Source organism: Alligator mississippiensis, chromosome 1 (genome assembly GCF_030867095.1).
Source record: "Alligator mississippiensis isolate rAllMis1 chromosome 1, rAllMis1, whole genome shotgun sequence".
Taxonomy (NCBI): Eukaryota; Metazoa; Chordata; order Crocodylia; family Alligatoridae; genus Alligator; species Alligator mississippiensis.
Genome location: NC_081824.1, coordinates 221,374,559 through 221,393,288, shown reverse-complemented (window position 1 = coordinate 221,393,288; position 18,730 = coordinate 221,374,559). Strand labels below are relative to the sequence as shown.

Genomic DNA, 18,730 nt, shown 5'->3' with positions numbered 1-18,730 from the left:
ACTACCATGCATCCATTTTCTATGTTATTGGCTCTTTTACAGCTATTTCTTTCCTGATAAATAACACCAGGGGGAAGAAGCCAATGGAAAGCAAGGCAAGGAGTTGCCAGAGTATCTCATTTTCCAGTGGTAAATTACTCAGCGTCTGTGGGCGCTTTCTGCCAAAAATGCTAATGGACAGTGCTCAAGTATATGGAGGCATTGCTGTCATGGGTTCTTAATGCTCAGTGCTCATCAGCAGCATGATTCATGTTCAGATCCTTGCTTTCTCCCTCCTGAGGCACCAGTTCATTTTTTATGACTGAGACGAGTGAAGTAGTCTCCCAAAACAGCCAAATCCATCAGCCTAAGGTATTTTATTTATGACAATTTCCAACTCATCTTGGGCTACAAGGCAGCAAAGGGAAATTGCAGGATTATGTGCTATTGCAAGGTGAAAAGGGGGAAAGGCAGAAAGATGCCTCTTTGCAGCTACATCAAGCAAAGATGGAGTAGTGCAAACTGTGCAGTAAGGCTGGACCCATACATGCACTTAGCCACCTACAGTGCAACTGAGACAAAATGTAGGTGTCCAAGAGCACAATCCAGCAAAACCTCACTTAGGCTTCTAAGGGTTTCCTCCTGTGTGTACACAGAGGTCCCACCATCCTGACTAAGATAAACATCTTGGTACCTAGCTTGTACCTAAGCCTGTTTAGCATTCACAAAGTAGAGTCAGATCTACTCCTCATACTAGGTGCCAAAATGCAGTCATAATCCACCCTCTGGATCCATTAATGCACTTTCTCTTGTAACATACCGTGAGCCTTAAAACAAAGTTAGACAAAAGCAGCAAGGAAGAGAGTGGAATAGGATCATGCTTGGGTATGTAAATTCACTTAGGTACCTAATCGTTGGAGCAGGAGCACGTCCTAGGTGTCCTCACTCCTAAATCCCCTGAGGAACCTCATTGAGTAAAACTACTGGATCCAGTAAAGCAATGATTCTCAACAAGGATGTCATTGCAACCCGGGGTGCAGCAGGGTTCCATGCAATACTGGCACTATTTGGTGTACACACGATTCAGAAGATGAACCCAGACATTTCAAATAGGAATCCACAGGGTCAGAAACATTCTGGCCCACTGTGATCTTCCTGAGTTCTTCACAACAGAATTGCTTCTTTTTTTTTGTAGTCAGAAAATGAATGAAAATTAAAAGCTGGCATTTTCCAAGAGAAGCCTTGAATGTAAAAGGGCTGAGAACCTGACCTATAACGTGTCTAACCCACACTGACAGCAATGAGCTTAGTATAAAGCACAGCAGCCCCAGCCACTTTCATTCAGAAATGGGGTGAGAGAGAGTACATGTATTAAAAGAGGTGGAGGGAGTGGGGGGAATGTACAGGTCCAGCTTTTTTATAACTGCCTAGTGGACAGAGCACTCACCCAGGAGTTGGAAGACCTGGGTTAAAACGGTGTCTGTTGTCTCCCACTAAAGTGCTCTACCACTGTGTACAGGGCTGGGACAGCCTCCATGCTTCCCATTGAATCTATGCAGCCAAAAATACAAGACTCATAGGGCCAGAAAGAGTAAGAGTGTAAGCAAGACTGTAGCCCAGCGATGAGAGCACTCCTTTGAGATGGGGGCAGAGGTTGGGGGACAAAGGGAGGCAAGGAGTAGTGCTGGGTTCTGGACACTGCTCCAAGGGCAGGTCATGCATTTTGAATTAAAAGTGCCACGCCATTGCCATGGTTGTCACTGAGCACAAGTCCCTTTGGGATCTAAGACCACACCCACAGAAATATTATCCTCTCTTCTAATGAAATTCTCCTAAGGGTAGATTTAGTAAAAACCTTAAGCAAAGAAGTTCAAGTTATTGGAATACTTTATATGTACATTAAAATCCCAGTATATTTCTCTTTCATTGTTTGTCACTTTCTCTTAGTTGTATTCCTCAATAAAATTTTAACAAGAGATTTCCATAGAGAAAATACAGTTCATTGAAATTGTTCTTTTCTTCTCTAGCAATGTATTTAATTTTTGTAGCTCTTTCTATGTAGGCTCATCAGGTCACTTTTAATAGCTGTTCAACTACAGCAATTCTAGCTTTAGCTTGATGATCCATTTAATTGGAGGGCAAAATGAAAGGTTTTCAGATGAGTGATAAGAATAGAGCCCTTGTTCATCCTCACAAATATTACAGTTTGGAGTGTTCCTTTCATGTGAAATGGGGACCTTAATTTGCACAAGACATTAAAGACACGTGACACAGTGGTGCCTTGCATTGTCACATAACATTACCTACTCCTAGGTTAAGCCATAAATCATAAATTATACATTCAAGAAAGAGCATTACTGATGGACTCTGTTAATTTCTCAAGACTATAACTCATGGAGCAAAAGGAAAGTTTTGTGGAGCTAAATGTGCTCATCATAAGTAGAACGGTGACCCGATCCTACTGTAAAATACTACAGAGTACACAAAAAAACCTCTGAGATGGTTTTTGTATAATTTTCAAGACCACTCCAGGGAACCAGAAATCAAAAATAGGAATCATATGGCTCTAAGGTCAATTAGTATGTGGTGTAGCCTACCCACTGGGATGGAAGCTGATCTTTTAAACAAAGTCCAGTCCAGAACAGATTAATCTGTAGAGGCTTAATCCAAGTAGAGGCTTAATCCAAAAGTCAGTGAAGTAAACCAAACCACTTCCGTTGGCTCTATGGGACTAAGGAAGAGGTCTTTAAAAACCACGTTGTAGATTGTAAGCATTTTGGGACTACAGACTGTCTCAGACGGCTGGAGCTGACCTGAGGTAATCTACAAATTGCTCGGCCGTTGGGCGGGCTGGTGAATGGAGAGGCAGACAAAACATATTGATTGCAAAAAAGCTTTACTTACGCCGCTAGTAGCCACGACGCAGGTGGTCCGATCGCTTAAATAATTACACGAGTTGCTCCAGCTGGCAAAAACCCGGGCCAGCGAATCTGTAAACGAACCAGGCATGCAGGAAAAGGGGTTACATCGAGGGATAGCGTTCGGCGACGGAGAGAAAAATCGATAGTTGATCAAGCTATCGATTTGCTCTGCCACGAGTCAGGAATTCTCTTAAGTCACTCTGCAGCGTGCTTAAAGTTCTCCGACTTGGGCGGAAATCGCACAGAATTTTATACAGCTAACAAGCCAATCGCTAGCCACCACGTAGGAATAATTTAGAATCGGCCAATGATGGGACACAAATTTGCATACGAATGGTGGGAACTCTCTTGCACCAGAGTTTTCTGTTGCCACAGAAAACTTTTGCTGTGCACAGAGACTCTCATGTGGCGGGAAAAATTCCATCATGCCGAGGCACTCAAAATCATTGGGTTATGACATGTCCCCTTGCCGATGGCACAGCTGGAATTTTAGACACATGAACATGCCTCTAGTAAAGTTCATTTAAGGACTCGTTGGTTTTGCAACGCTTAAATAACAATATATATATATATATATATATATATATATATATATATATATATATATATATATATATATTAACAAATAACTTTATAGACCGGTCTCTAACAAACTATAAAATATAACAACTTGAACCTATGACAATAATTATTAATCATCAGCTGACTGGGAAACATCTACTTGAGACTCTTCCTCTATGTCAGTCGACGGAGTGTGGTCCTCAATGACATAGTTGCCACGGAACGTTCGCCTTCTTCCATAACAGATAACTCCAACTAAAATGCTTACAAATATTAGAAAGAAAGCTCCACCCATTACACTATCGATAATGGTACCCCAATTGCTTTCCTGCATCGCTGTTAAGGTTAAGGCCGATGCCAAACCTGCAATGTTATCAGTCAAAGGACACCATGGAACCGTGGATGATTGTGTAGTAATAATAGAAGGATCTAATATATGGATAGTTTGTTGATCGCTTCTTTGACCAATGGAATTTATTACCCTACAAATATAGATTCCAATGTATTCGTAGGCTAATGGGCCACTGAAATATAGCGTATCACTCACGGATACTAAACCCGTAGGCCATTGTTCATCTAGCCTGGTCCAGGTGACTTTTATAGTTGGCGGATTGGAATTAACATTGCACTTAAGCTGAACAGTTTTTCCGCCGAAAACCCAATTTCCGTCATAACCAGTTATTGATACTTCAGGGGCATATTGGATGTCTAGTACGTGAGAGTATCTTATTTCTTTGTTTAAAGCTGGGTGTTTCACGATACAAGTTATACGCCTTCCCCTCGCAAATTTAGAGGGAATGATCTTATATCGGCTTACAACTGTTACCATTCTATTTGGAAAGGAAATTGAATTATATTCCATTTTACCAAAGTCTCCTTCCCAATTTATATTTGCAGTGGGTTTCCCAGTGGCTGCTGTACAAATAGCTGCCACTGCCCACTTTCCATCGTCTATTAGAGAATTTGGCCCTTTGGTAAAACTTACAGTGGGCTCAACCAGTACAGTTACAATTGTTAACGATTGTGTATTTCCCAATGGGAATGTAGTTACTTTGCATATATACTTTCCTTCATCATAGAAGCTCACATTATGCAGACTAATCATTGCATCAATGGGCGAAGAACTTCTAGACAACACCCTCCCGTGGTATTTTCTTTGAACAGAGACCCCATATTCGGGATGATGCACAACAATAGTTTGTGCACTTTTATCATATATCTTTTCCCATGAAACTTGTATTATGGTTTCATTTATGTCAATCATACATTTTAATGTGACATTCTTCCCCCAAACTGCTGTTACGTACGGATCAACAACAGGTCTAACAAATACACTGCAGCAGAAATGAGAGAGGAGCAGCGTCAGAGCGAGTTCTGGTCCAGTGGACATTCGCTGCCTCGGTGCCTCCTCCATAGCTGTTACTTCGTTGACTCGAAGGAACCGCAGTTGGGTGCTCAACAGATCTCACAATTGAGCAGCTATAGATTACTGCTTTGTTGAGGTCAGGCCTGTAAAGAAAGAAAACAACAACAAAACAAAAGAGAATCGTAATTGAATTTACTATAAAGATACTAGGTGAACGTCGGAACGACGAGTCATCCAGTTGTGATTAACGATAATAGGGGGACGATCGGGCTTTTCCTCTAATAGGACAATATAGGTATTAGGGTACTGTCCCGATTGTAGAACTGTTCCTTTGTGAACTTGTGGATGAGATTGGCGGGGGTGCGGTATTGAGACCCACACTAACTCATCTGGTTGGAATTTAGGTTTGCAAGGTAGAGGTTTTTTGACATTAGCTTCGTCCCATAACGTTTTTGCGGTGTTCAGTGAGATGAGAACATCAAGATTGAATTTAGTCCAGTTTTTAAACGTCCCTCCCCCTCTGAGGCGAAGTTGTTCTTTGTATAGGCCTATATGTCTTTCTACAACGCCATTGGACTGCGGGTGGTATGGCAGATGGAGATGCCATGCTACATTGTGAAGACGAGCAAATTTGTCTAGAGCGTTAGAATTAAAAGGGAGTCCCCCATCAGACTGAATCTCATGAGGAGGTTGCCAGGTGGCAAATACAGCAGTTAAAGCAGAAACAACAGCAGTGGCATTGCTTTTTTGTAAGGGAATGACTTGTAATTGTCTTGTTCCCAAGTCGACGATGACTAATCCTTCATTTGGCGGCTTAGACCCTGGGTGGGGTCCTAGCAGATCTACCTGCCAGACTTTTCCTGCCTGGAACTGCGAAGAGTCAAAAGCTCCGAGCTGATGTTTGGTTCGATGACACTTCTCTTTAGCACATATCTCACAGGCCTGAGCTACCTTTTCCCAATTGCGCCGAACTCCATACGAGGCCGGCTCCGTAATGGTTTGGCGCCAATGTTGATGGCAAGCTCGCGGTCCTGGGTGACCCCAATTTTCATGAAGCCACACAAGGAACGGACTTACTTCAGTACCAGAGTTAGTGGTAATGGGTAATACTACGTCGGTCCGAAGTGGGTCTTGTAAGAGTTTATTGATGACCTCATGCACTGGGTCAGTGTCCGGACGGTGTGACTTAGTGTGCCTAACCAACAGGAGCCGTGCAAATTTAGTTAACGTTTTCCAGATGTCTTGCCAATCATCCAAATTTTCGGTGGGAAGGGCTGTACCAGTAAGAATCTTGTAAATGTACTGCGAGTCGATTGCGATAATTGGAACTGGGAGCGTGTCGTCATGATGTGTCAGACAATGCTCCAGTACCTTAAGGAATCCTAACAATCTACATTTTTGGGCTGTTGTCATCCGGGTAGGCTTGAAATATTTCTTTATCGTGACAAGCCTTGCAATAGTACCCATAGCCTCCGCCATGTCGGGAGGTTCCATCTGAAGCCATCCATGCCGGGGCAGAGGTTCCATACAGTGTAGGGACCTTTTCCTCATCTCCTGGGCTAGGATTGGGCGTCGTATCTTCAAACTTCCAGCAGTGCCAGTTGTAATGGTGGGTAAGCACCAACGTATTCCATGTTTTAGGCTCCCCCTGAAAATGCGGGTCGACTTTTTCCGCATCCAGCAAGGGTAACAATGTGGCACCGGGAGCGCATAGTGTCCCATGCCCCCTAGCTAATGGTTCCACTAGTTATCCAGCCAGGAGGATTTCCCCTATAGCTCCATACCGGTGTTGTGCCGCTTGAAGTGTCTTATGTGCAGTGTATACTAGCTCATCATGAGGGTAGTGCACAACAGCCCATATGTGATTTGTGGTGAACCCAAGGGTTATGATTAATGGCTCGCCAAGATCGATTGCGTGGAGCTGTGTGTTTTTAACCGTGGCTAACAGACGAAGTAGGTTCCGCTGATCTCCTTCCATCCAAGGTGTGGAGTTTCGGGATTTGTCACGGATCTGTCGCTGTAATTTAGTAAGGAGCGCCAAATGACTGGGTTCAACATAATGACGGTACCAGTTTAAGTTACCTAAAAGCTGTTGAAAGTGTCTCTTAGTAACAGGGAGGAATGTCCTTAATGGATCGATGTTAGGACCATCATGTGAGATTCCGTGGCAGATGGAACCAATATATCGGGTGCCGAGGAACGTGATGTCATCTACAGGATGTAGGCATGACTTTTCCTCGTTGATCCTCCATCCTTCACTCTGAAGATGAGCGACTAGTTGGTTAACTATATTAATAACGACGGAACTATCACAACCCATGATAGCAATGTCATCGACATAACTCCAGATTCTTAATTCCTCCTCTGGGGGAAGAGAATGTGAGGCATGAAAATTCTTCAGGGTATTGTTCATGGCACCAGTAGCCAGCGACAGAGCGTTGCGATACCCCTGCAGGCAAACCGTCCATCTGTACATAGTGCCATCAATGCACATATTTAATACTCCTTCAGGGTCAGTTATCGGAATTGAAAAGAACATGTTTTTTAAATCCAGTGTGACCCCGACCCACTTACTTTGCTGGAATTGAGCCATCTCGAACATGCATTGTGGTAGAGTAGAAGGATTAGGTTGTTGAAGTACTTGACATCTTTTGTTGACCTCCCTATAATCGACGACTAACTGGGCTTCGTTGGGTTTTCCAGGTTTCGCGACTCCCCATCCTAGTGACAGGTAGGTGCTAGCAGTTATGGTTTTAATACAACCTCGTTGCTCGAGTCGCCGCAGGAGGTCAGTAAGGGACTTTTTTAGGGGACCTTTGGTTGGGATTGGTCGATACCGCCAGGTAGAGATGTTATGAAGCATTGGTCAATGCCAATCCTGCTCTGGGATAATAATGGGTAACGCTTGTAGCACTTGTTCTTTAAGGTCAAGCGCTTTAATCCCCGGGATTCCTAGAATGTTGATGCCCCCTAACACAGCCTCTAGAACGTATTGATGACCTTGGACTAAGAATTTGACTTTTGTTGTGACTGCAATAGCGTTAAGTCCTTGTACCTTAATCGTTTTGGTGGTTTTCTGGTGGGGTATCATTGAGGTAATTACATTAACTTGAGCTCCAGTATCGAGGAGGAAGAGCACTCATTGTTGGTCATCTGGATCAGCAGGGTCGTAGACAATAAGTTCAGCGTAAGGACAAGGGTCAGTGGGGTCAGGTTTTAGTTGGAGAAGGCCGCCGGCAGAGCCGACGGCCATTACTCGTTTTTTTGTTGGTCCTTGAACGTGAATCCCAATGCTTCGGCCAGACGGTGTTGGGTCTTATCCCCCAAAATATGCAGCTGCTGTTTTGTGAGTCCGGAGTGACTGAGAAGGAGCCCGAACATGTTCTTTTCCTCTAATGTTCTTTGAGGTGACCACCATAGCTCTTGCCGGAAGTTAAATTCTTGACATCTTGGTCTCGGTGCTTCGACTGGGTACGTCGAAGATCGGTCTTTTACATCATTAGAAGTTCCTTCACTTTGTTTCATGAGCACCTGCAGTCGTGGGAGATGGCCCAAGAGATTTCCCACCGGCTGACCTGCCATCGGATTCAGAAAGAGTCGGAGCGTAACAGCATTTGTCCCTCCATATAACTCTACACAGGCGTCTATAGCTTCCAGAGGCGTTGGAATTGCTCTGGGGTCTGATAGATAGCAATGAGCCCATCTCTCCTTGCGTTGGGTTGCCGCTAGCCCCGTGGATTCACTCTTGGGCTCCATGAAAGATATTACATCCCAATTATGGCCAAGACAAGTTGTTCCGCAGTGGCCTTCTGCGGGCGACCCTCATGCCAGGCGTGGAATTTGTGGGTTGCCTGTCCCACTACAAGCGCTGGGAGTGGGATGGGCCAGTGTGTACTGTCTGTGACCACGTTCAGATCAGTAGCACGCCCTCCGCTCCACGCTGCTTGTCAGGTCAGGGCACTTGCTCCTTCCTTGTCTAAGATGTTAGATCTGAATTCTACTATTAGTCGCCCCAGCCACATGGCCGAAGTCTCTTCCAGTTTTATTTTAGATTCCCTGCAAAGTTCCTGTATTTCTGGTCGAGTGCATGTGTGAGAGGTAACAGTGGTACGTGTGGTACCTTCTTCATCTGCAACACGCTTCATCACAGCTATTGGGTGAGCTGCGGCAGAGAGAGAGTTAAATTCTTCAGGCGGGAGTGCTGGATACATTCCTCCTCCCATTGCCCCCTCCCCGTGGCAAGGAGGCGGGGCCGTTGGGAACAACGTCACCTCAGGGGGCGGGGTTGCTAGGCGGATTTCCGCCGGTTCTTCCAAAGCTCCGCCCCTCTTTTCCAGGTTCTCCGGACGGCTCGTGCTTTTCTCGGCACCATTTTCTATCAGCGGCACCATGCTGCCGGCACAATTGAGCGTCACTCTGGAGTTCTCCGCCATCCGCTCCAGCGACTCCTTGCCTGCCGTATGCAGTTGAACCTCCAAATTTGCATATTCCTTTAATAGACCTGCTACTGAACGGAACACATTCATCATTTTTCCCTTTTTCCACTTGGTTAAACCCCATCCGGTCGTGTGACGGCCCTTGGTCTCCAGATCCTCCCAGAGCTAAACAAGGAGCTCATGACCCCGCGACCCAGGCACCAAATCCGGACAGTTGAACCAGTCCGTTGGGGTGGGTTCCCCTCCTTCCCTCAGGTATCGGGTGCATTGGGCAAACTCCTGAGCGGGGGTCAGCTTTTCTGCCTTCCGCGCCTTCACCCTGGCTAGGGATATAGCTGATGTTTCCTCCGGGGGTCGATAGTAGACCCGGTCGGTCCCCATTATACACCCGAACTCCACAAGGGATAGCTTTGTTCTCCACTCTTTTATGATTTCTTCTTTCTTTACGGAGAAGTAGCCGTCAATATTTCGTTCATCCCCTTCTACTGCCTGGTGGTAGGTGATATGCGCCCATAGATCGTTTGCATTTTCCACGCGGCAGATCCTGGTGCGCCAAGGGCAGCACCCAATTAGGTTCATCTCCATTACCGTGCCCTTAAATCCCATCCTCGTCGCCATGTCTCAGACGGCCGGAGCTGACTTGAGGTGATCTACAAATTGCTCAGCCGTTGGGCGGGCTGGTGAATGGAGAGGCAGACAAAACATATTGGTTGCAAAAAAGCTTTACATACGCCGCTAGTAGCCGCGACACAGGTGGTCCGATCACTTAAATAATTACACGAGTTGCTCCAGCTGGCAAAAACCCGGGCCAGCGAATCCGTAAACGAACCAGGCATGCAGGAAAAGGAGTTACGTCGAGGGATAGCGTTCGGTGACGGGGAGAAAAATCGATAGTTGATCAGGCTATCGATTTGCTCTGCCACGAGTCAGGAATTCTCTTAAGTCACTCTGCAGCGTGCTTAAAGTTCTCCGACTTGGGCGGAAGTTGCACAGAATTTTATACGGCTAACAAGCCAATCGCTAGCCGCCATGTAGGAATAATTTAGAATCAGCCAATGATGGGACACAAATTTGCATATGAATGGCGGGAACTCTCTTGCACCGGAGTTTTCTGTTGCAACAGAAAACTTTTGCTGTGCACAGAGACTCTCATGTGGCGGGAAAAATTCCATCATGCCGAGGCACTCAAAATCATAGGGTTATGACACAGACCAGGCCATCCTTTGCATTTTGCACAGTGATAAGTGTGTTGTAGGTTGTTCCAAAAATCATTTTGATTTCAGAACTAATCTTATTCTCGCTGGAGACCCTGGTGAGAAGTATAGAGAAGACTCTGGGAACTTGGGAGAGTGTGGTCTTTCCCATCTTGCACTGTTTCTGTTCTTTGTCTTATTTTCATCCAGTGCATAATAGACCTAACTCAATTATTCATTAGGAATAAATTAGCTAAGGGATTTAACTGCTTCCTTTGTACATAAATCATTCAAGAGTCCAACCAGGTTCCTGTGACCATGAACACTGAATGGTCTGGTCTAATAGCGTTCTTTTTTGGTAGGTGTTAGTGAAAGGTTTGTTCTCCTTGACTCTTTAGAATTCATTATTCCTGGTATGTCAGCTGTCTGCTAACTGCCTGTAAAATAATTCTGTTCCTTTAAAAATGTAAAACAAAAATAATAATAATTAATCATAAATAATGAATAGTATGTATGGTTTTTAATGGGAAAGCACACAAATAAGGAATAAAAAACTGGACTGTGGAGTGGGATTCTTTCAGTCTCTCTTGTCAGAGTAGTTCTGTTTTGTATACATAGCAATTTTTATAGACATGGGACATGGACCTGGGCCTCTCATATCCTAGAGACTAAACTGTCAGACTGTTATCTATTTCATTACGAGTACACACAGTCTCATGGATATTTTTTCCCGAAGAACTTGAGAGTCTCAGATTCATCCTAATTCACATGAGGAACCTATTTGAAACCATGAATATTCTCATGCAGAATAAGAAAACTGTTTTTCAACCAGCTTATGAACAGCCTTCAGGTAGACATGACTATCATCCCTGCACATTTTTGTAACATTCTTCTCTAAAAAGATGTGTACTCCTTCTAAGCAATGCAAATACACCCTCTTTTTACATAGGTATGTTGAACAGTACCTCCCTTTATCTGACAGGCTTCTAATGGAAATGGGTCTGGGGTGCAGAACAAGTAAGAAGCTAAAACACATCTCTGTCTTAGCAGTATGTCATTCATGCAGGCCACTCCATCCTCTGGCAGATGGGACCCTCTTTCTGGACAGCTAAACAACTGTATTTACAGAGCAACTTGTCTACAGAGCAATGTAATCTTGTGCCACCAGTCATTGCTACATAAGCAAAATTAACATAAGCAAATATAATTACTGCAGGGCTCTAACAAAAGAAGAGCGTAGCCTTCTCACATTATCCCTTTTTTAATTACTAATTTTTCATTAAAGACAAACAGAACTGTTATCAGCAAAAGTTATTTTCCTACATGAGCTGCAAAAGAGAGAGCTATAAGATAAGCAAGCACCAAGTCAGTATAAGTGATGGGTTACAGTAAGTACGCTAGTATTATAAAAGCGGTGTCAAAGATTTATTTTAACCAATTCATCTCACTTGGTGCATTTTACGTCAGTGATTAATCTAATGCAGGCAGAGAGTCACATTCCTCTGTTCTTTTATTCTTATAGTGTTGGAGTGAATCTATAGGCATGGTGTCCAGAAATTTTGCAAGAGGCAAAGATCTGGGGGTGGAATAATCTTTTATCAGTCTAACTGCATGGCCAGTATAAAGTTAGACAAACTTTTGAATACAAGGAAGGCATTCTTCATCAGCTCTGAGAAACTTGCCACGTACGTTTGTATGGGAGCTGCTTTGAAGAGTTTGGCAGCAGAACCAGTGAAGTTCTACATCCTAGGTGTGGCCAGATATGGAATAATGAGCAACAGGGTGGAAGAGTCTGATAAGAGGTCAAAGGCCTTGCTTGCTTCATGGATACTGTATTCTCAGCCCATCCAGTCAAGACAGTTGTACGTTGGATCTCAAAAAAAGCTGTTCCATCACTGAGCTGCAAAAGTCTTACTGAAGTGACTCCACAACCATTCTGCAATATCTCCTGCTCCCATGTGTCTGCACTGGGCTCAGCAGGCTCTCCAGGCCAGGTGCACACACGCATAGGGTAGGTCTACACTACAACACTAGTCTGCCCTTGTAAGGACAGTCCAAACCACCGCCCACCTACCTGCTTTCATTCACGCAGGCCAGACCCAGAAATGCAGAAGTGAAACCTCTCCAGGGGCATCCCCGGCAACTGTTCTCAAACACCCAGAAGATGGAGGTACTGAGAGTGACAGAATTCTGAACCATATTGGTGGTATCCACACAGGGCGCATCCACATACACAGGCATGTGCGCTTGCAGCAGCTCAAATAGGAGCAGCACAAACTTGTGCCAGGAATTTGTGCCTCAGCACACGTGCCTGAACATGCACTTTGGTGTGGGGCAAATTGTGCCACTTGGGGCAAACTGACCCTGCCCACTTCCTCCCATATCTTCAGTCAGGTGGAGCTAGAGGCTGAGGCCGGCACCTGTGCTGGCCCCAGCAGTATAAAAAGTTGCCCTGGTGAGCAGCTCAGGGGTTTTGCTCTTAGGAGCTTCTGAGGCCCAGTCAGTTAGTATCTGGAGACACTATCCTTTTGTGCCATCTGGACTGTTGAAGTCTAGAGTTGAAGACTCTAGGTCACCTAACCTAGAGTGACCCCTGTACTCTCTACCCACTGCAGCAGTCTGGCAGTGGGGGCTGCTGGCTGGCTGTGACCTGCTGCCACCTGCAACAGCATCCACCCCCTTGGACCTGAGGTCCCATGGATGCATGCCTGCCAGACCCAGACAGGGACCACATGACCACCTGGCCTGTGGTAAGAGCACTGTAGCAGAGCCTCCTGCACCTCTGGGCCATCTTCCAATGAGCCATGGCTGCACAGCTGGCCTTTAGGTGTCAATGCTGTCATGTATTCTGGTGCCCCTGCTCTGCCAGCTGGGCATTTATCACCCAGAAGATGTGCTCATTGCAGTGGCCCACTTTGAACTGTCAAAGCATGTCCTTCTGGCCACAAATGGCCAGGCAGGTCACCTCATCTGCCCTCCAGCTGGGTCTCTGGTGCTGGCTCTGGGCAGGTTTCTCTGTCTGGATCTCACCACTTTCTTCACAAGCAGAGAACCTGGTATTCCCTGTTTAAAAACTGCAAATTCTCTTATTAAAAAACTCAAAATCTCTCATTAAAATATCCCAAATCCATGTTCTTCCATGATTAAAATGAAATGCCACTATATAGAGAGAGACCAATTGGGAAATGTTTTATTGATATATTTACAATTTTAAAGCAATTTGGGAGACAAATTCTAAATATCTGTACACTTTGGCATTTGCTTTTGGTTTTTTTATCATAGTAAAACCAGAGCTGCCCCTGCCTCCTTCACTCACCAGGATGTGGGGTGCTGAGCAGCACTGATATACTGGTTCCCTGCCCCTGCCCTGCCCCTGCCCTTGCCAGCCCTTTCTGTTCTGCTCCCTGTGCCTGTGCCCAGGTCCCAGCGATCCCCATTCCGTTCCTGGGAAACCTGAACCTGGGGCCTAGGGATTGGGTTGGGCAAGACCCTTTCCTTCCAGGCTGGCCTCCCCCTACACAGGTTGCTTTAGGAGGGCAGGGGAGCTCTAAGCCTGGCTATGGTGGCCTTTCCTACCCAAAGGCTTCCCCTACCCCTGATCCCCATCTCTCTCTCTCACACATACACCCCTCCTGTCACCTCCACCCCTCCTTGCACCCCATCACATACCCAAGTGGTTCCTGGGACCAGGAGCCCTCTCAGGCTAGGGTCACATGTCCCAGCACTGGTGTGGGCACGGGGTAGGGCTCCTGCCAGCAGCTCCTGCCAGCAGGTCCCATCCCATCCCATCTGGTGACTGGGTATGCAGGGTGTGAGATGTGTGGTGGGGGTGTGGGGTTTGGGTGGGAAGGAGTTTTGGGAAATGGGTGTGGGGTTTGTGGGTGGGTGCAGGGGTTTGTAGGCATGAGGTTTGTGGTGGGGTATGGGGCTTGTGCAGGGGTGTGAGGTTTATGGCTGGGTATGTGGGTGGGGGGGTTTGTGGAGATGGTTTGGGCGTGTGGGGTTTGTGGGGATGGGGGTGGCTGTGTGGGTGGAGGGGACTGCTCCAGATGGGTAGGTCCCCTGCCCGCCCCCTGGCATGGTGCACAGCCCTCCCCCCCCCCCCCCCGAGCAGTATCAGCAGCTGTGCAGGCACTGGAACAGCAGGGCAAGGAGGCAGGCATAAATATGCTCTGGCTGAGTGCCAGAGTGTCTCTTTGGAGGACTCAGCCTCCAGTGCTTGCGCCCCTTTTTTCAGTGGGTTTGGTTTTTTTTTATACCAGGATTTCTTTTTTTGTTCCTGGGAATATTTTTTTCATTCCCCAGTGTGCCTCTTGCAGCTTCTGAAACTGCTTTGAGACACTGCAACAGGCACTGCTCTCTCTTCTAGACTTGCCCAAAGAATCCAAATGGCTGTCAATCTATGATTATTTCCTGTAAATAGAGCATTGCCTTAACCCATTAGAGTAGGTATTAGGAGCCCTGGCAGACATTATGTTAAACATGGAATGGCTTTTCTTTGCACCATAAAAACAGTGTGCCATGTATATAGCTACACTGGTAAAAGGCAGGCTGTTAAGGGGAGAAAAGTGGTATGCCAGCTTATGCTGCTTCTTCTGACCATCTGAGGGAGCTCTGAGCTCAATGCTGATCAGCAGCACATCTGCAGTGACAGGATTCTACCAGGAACCATCCCTGATCCTGTGCCCCCCAGAACCCAGAGCCAGGCAAGGGAGATGATTGTGAAGGAATCCCTGTCCCACACAGAGCCAGGTAGACTGGTGATTCCCCTCTCCTGGTGCTGGGCAGAGCTGGGGAATCCCTCCCCTGAGCCAAAGGCACCCCCTTGCTTTGGTCAGAGTGCTGGGGGTTGCCCCTGGAGCAGAGCCAGGTGCACCGGGCAAATCTCTTCCCCCCTGGAGCCAGATATGCCAGAGATTCCCTTTCCATGTGCTAGATAAAGCAAAAGGGGGTGGAAAAATCCCTTCCCCGTGCCAAGCAAGAGCTGCACCAGGGAAATCCCTTCCTGTGCTGAATAAAGTGCAAGAAGTGTGTTTGGAGGAAGAGAAATTACCCCCAAGGTTGGAGCCAGGTGCATATGGAAACCCCTGGAGTTCTTTCCAGGTTCCATCACCATCCACAGTACAGTACAGCAGCAATCTTTCTGTAGTTTGTCCCAGGGTTTGGACATAGATCTTAGTGTGTTCAGCATATCCTCTACATCTCTCTTTAGTCCAATGTTGATTAATCTAGCTGTGTGTCACGGTGTGGGGTCCCCAGGGATGGCCGTGATACCCCTAGGGCTCCTTGACCATGCCAGTCTTGCCCCACAGGCACCCTCTTTCTTTCCTGCCATGCCTTATTGGTAATTCTAATAAAAATTGGGAAGCTGCCCTCAAGCTTGTATTCTGGACACAGTCTTGATGGACCCCACTGAACCCTGTGGGTTCTTAGACCCCTTTTTGTTCCTGGTTCAAAATGGATACCTAACAGGACACCCTCAGCCTTATGGGCTAGATGCATAGCTCCAAAACCAGCCCTTTACCATGCCCCAAGCCTCACAGATGGTATTTAAATGTTGTCTCTCCTAGGGCCTTGCTATAGCTCAGCCTCTTGTCCTCCCCAGGCTCTCCACAGCCCTGTCTCTGTGCCCCACACTGGCACTGGGCTCTCCGCAGCCCCTTTGGCAGTGCTCACCCTCTTGTCACTGCACTCTTCTCTGGTGCTGGGGTCCCCATACCATAGCAGGCCCCCAATGAGGTCTCCTCCTTCCCCAATAGCCTCAGCCTGATCCACTAGTGTATAAACAGCTACTAAAATATGAGCCCCTGGGCTATAACATAGTACAAGGAGTTCAGGGTGTGCTCTGTCTCTTTAAAAAAAAATCAAACTTCCCCCAGCACTAAGTGCCTTGTAGGCCAAAGTATCTGGTGAGCTCCTGGGGCCCCTTAATCCTACCTGGAGTAGAACAAGCAGGCAAGCCTCTCTGGTGAGCTTGTTCTCTGAGAGCTCTTTCCCCCTTGGGTGCTAACAGAGAACTCAGCCTCTAGTCCCAGCCCTGGGGTTTATATATGCCCAGGTCCCTGTCTCTTCCAGTCACTTGACCAGGTGCAGGTGCAGGCTAATTTACGCATTAGCCTGTTGCCATAGTAACCTGTACATTTGGGCTTCTGTCTGGCTCTTAGGGTCCTCTCCCTAGGCAGTTTCTGCTCTTAAAGGAGCAGGCATCTTAGTGCCCTGTGACACTGTGTTACATCCATCAATTTTGTCAAGATTTTCTTCACAGATGGTCATCAGAATACAGTAAAAGCTGTGTTATCCAGCATGAGTGGGGTAAGCAGGATGCCAGGTATCTAGAAATTCCAGTTATCTCAGGCAGAGGTTTTCAGCCTATTTGAAAGGTGGCCACACACGGAGTGGGGGCCAGGGGGGCGGGGGCAAGGGGGTGGCAGCAGTAGTATTATGGTTGGCAAGCCAGTCAACTGACCAGCCAAATATTGTCAATGGATTGGTCAATTGATTGCATATTTTTTGACTGGTCAAAGATTTTAGCAATTTTACAAAAACCTGAAATTTTTGTAAGTTTTAACAGGAATATGATTTATTGCTTTTTACACATTTCTTATGGGGGAAAATGTGCTTTTTCTATGTATTATTTGGACCCATAGGCAATTTTCTACAATTTTTTACCAATATTTGACCGGTCCATTGACCAAACTTTTTGACAGGTCAAGTACCCAACCTTAAGTAGTACAGACCCTGCATCCCTGGCAGGATCAAATCCATAATACATTAAATATTGTGCCATATTTTTAAAGTTTGACCTAAAAAACAGGATGTTTCCCCTCTCTTTTTGATATAGAAGAAAATTAGCTTTTTACTACAGAGTTTTTAGGAGAGGCTCATTGACTTAACATACTATTTTATTTAAATTATTTTAATAGATTATTCCAAACGTATGCCTTAGCTAATGAAGTATTAAATTCATATTTTATTTTAAGCTGGTTTATTTTTTAAAGGAAAACTTAATTATAATTAAAATTAAAAAATAAAAAATCTGATTTAAATTTTAAAAATCTGATTTTTATTTTTTTTAAATCATTGATTTTTATCCACCCTGCCTTAGTAACTAGAGACAGAAGTTACATATAAACCAGTTTAAGTGATCAGAAACTGGTTTAAACCTATAACATAGCAGAAGTTTAGTGCACATAAATGAGCTTCAAAATGGCCAAAACTGGGTAAAGATAAACCTGGTTGAATGTAGTATCAAACTTAACTGATTTAGGTCAAAACAGTTTATGAAACTTCTGTCCCAGACCAATGTGAGGATCAGACCCTTTGTGTCTATTTTATTTTGAAAGACTAGTACATGATAATACAAAAACATTTTTTTTTTACCTGCTGTTCCTTCTATGAACAGGAACTTGTTCTGCACATAATGAATTATACCCATTCTGTCTTCTACAGAAACTTATTGGTCTGGTTTTTTTTTTCAATTTAGCTACATATTACCAATATAGACAATATTCTGTTTGTGCTCACACATGCAATGTACCTATTTGCCTTAACCTGACATCTGATTATCTCACAATTTCCTTGCACTATAAGGAAGATGAATTTGAACATTCCCAATTCTTATGACTGAAAATATAACTGTAAAACAATGATCCTGATTTTCTCACACGTGTTTCTCTTGCAGTTTTATGATGTTTCTTTAAAAAAAACATCTTGTTTGTTTCTCCCATCTACTATATATCTTGTTCCTTAAAATAGGATGAGGTATCTTACATGGTGCTTAGCTCCGAAAACAATAGTCAGATGTATAACTGCCAACACCAGAATATAACTGTGCCCACACCAATATAACTACTGAATTCAGCGGAAAAAAAAACAAAAAAACCCTCCCACTCTTAACCAAAATAGTTATGCAGGTATAAATTTATGTATGCTATAGTTTAGAAATACCTCTCAAATATTTATCATATGTATTTTTAGCCTACTGGTGAATTATCCACATAAGTACAACTTCATAGGTTTTACAATTACTACTGTATGTACTCACTACACCAACAAGTCCGAACTTGATCTATAGAGCACTTTTTTAATTGCCTTCCTACTGTCACTCATGCAGCTAATAGAGGCAGTTGGGATTTCTGCAATAAAATGCTTTTTCATCAGAAAATGCCAGTTCATCAGAACACAAAACTTTTCATGGAAATATATCCATTTTGATTAAACTTTTTAATCAGTAAAAATGTCTTAGGTCTAGGATGGAATTTCTGGATGAAGCTG

At 45.0% G+C, this 18,730-nt stretch overlaps 1 protein-coding gene across 1 annotated transcript; it reads right to left on the bottom strand.

Annotated features, from left to right (window-relative positions):
- Window positions 1-3,539: 3,539 nt before the first annotated feature.
- On the bottom strand, window positions 3,540-5,066 carry LOC132250077 (nectin-3-like). Its single transcript, XM_059726243.1, has one exon. It carries the CDS (start codon window positions 4,873-4,875, stop codon window positions 3,592-3,594), a length of 1,284 nt encoding a protein of 427 aa, XP_059582226.1. The 5' UTR covers window positions 4,876-5,066; the 3' UTR covers window positions 3,540-3,591.
- Between the last annotated feature and the right edge of the window lie 13,664 nt (window positions 5,067-18,730).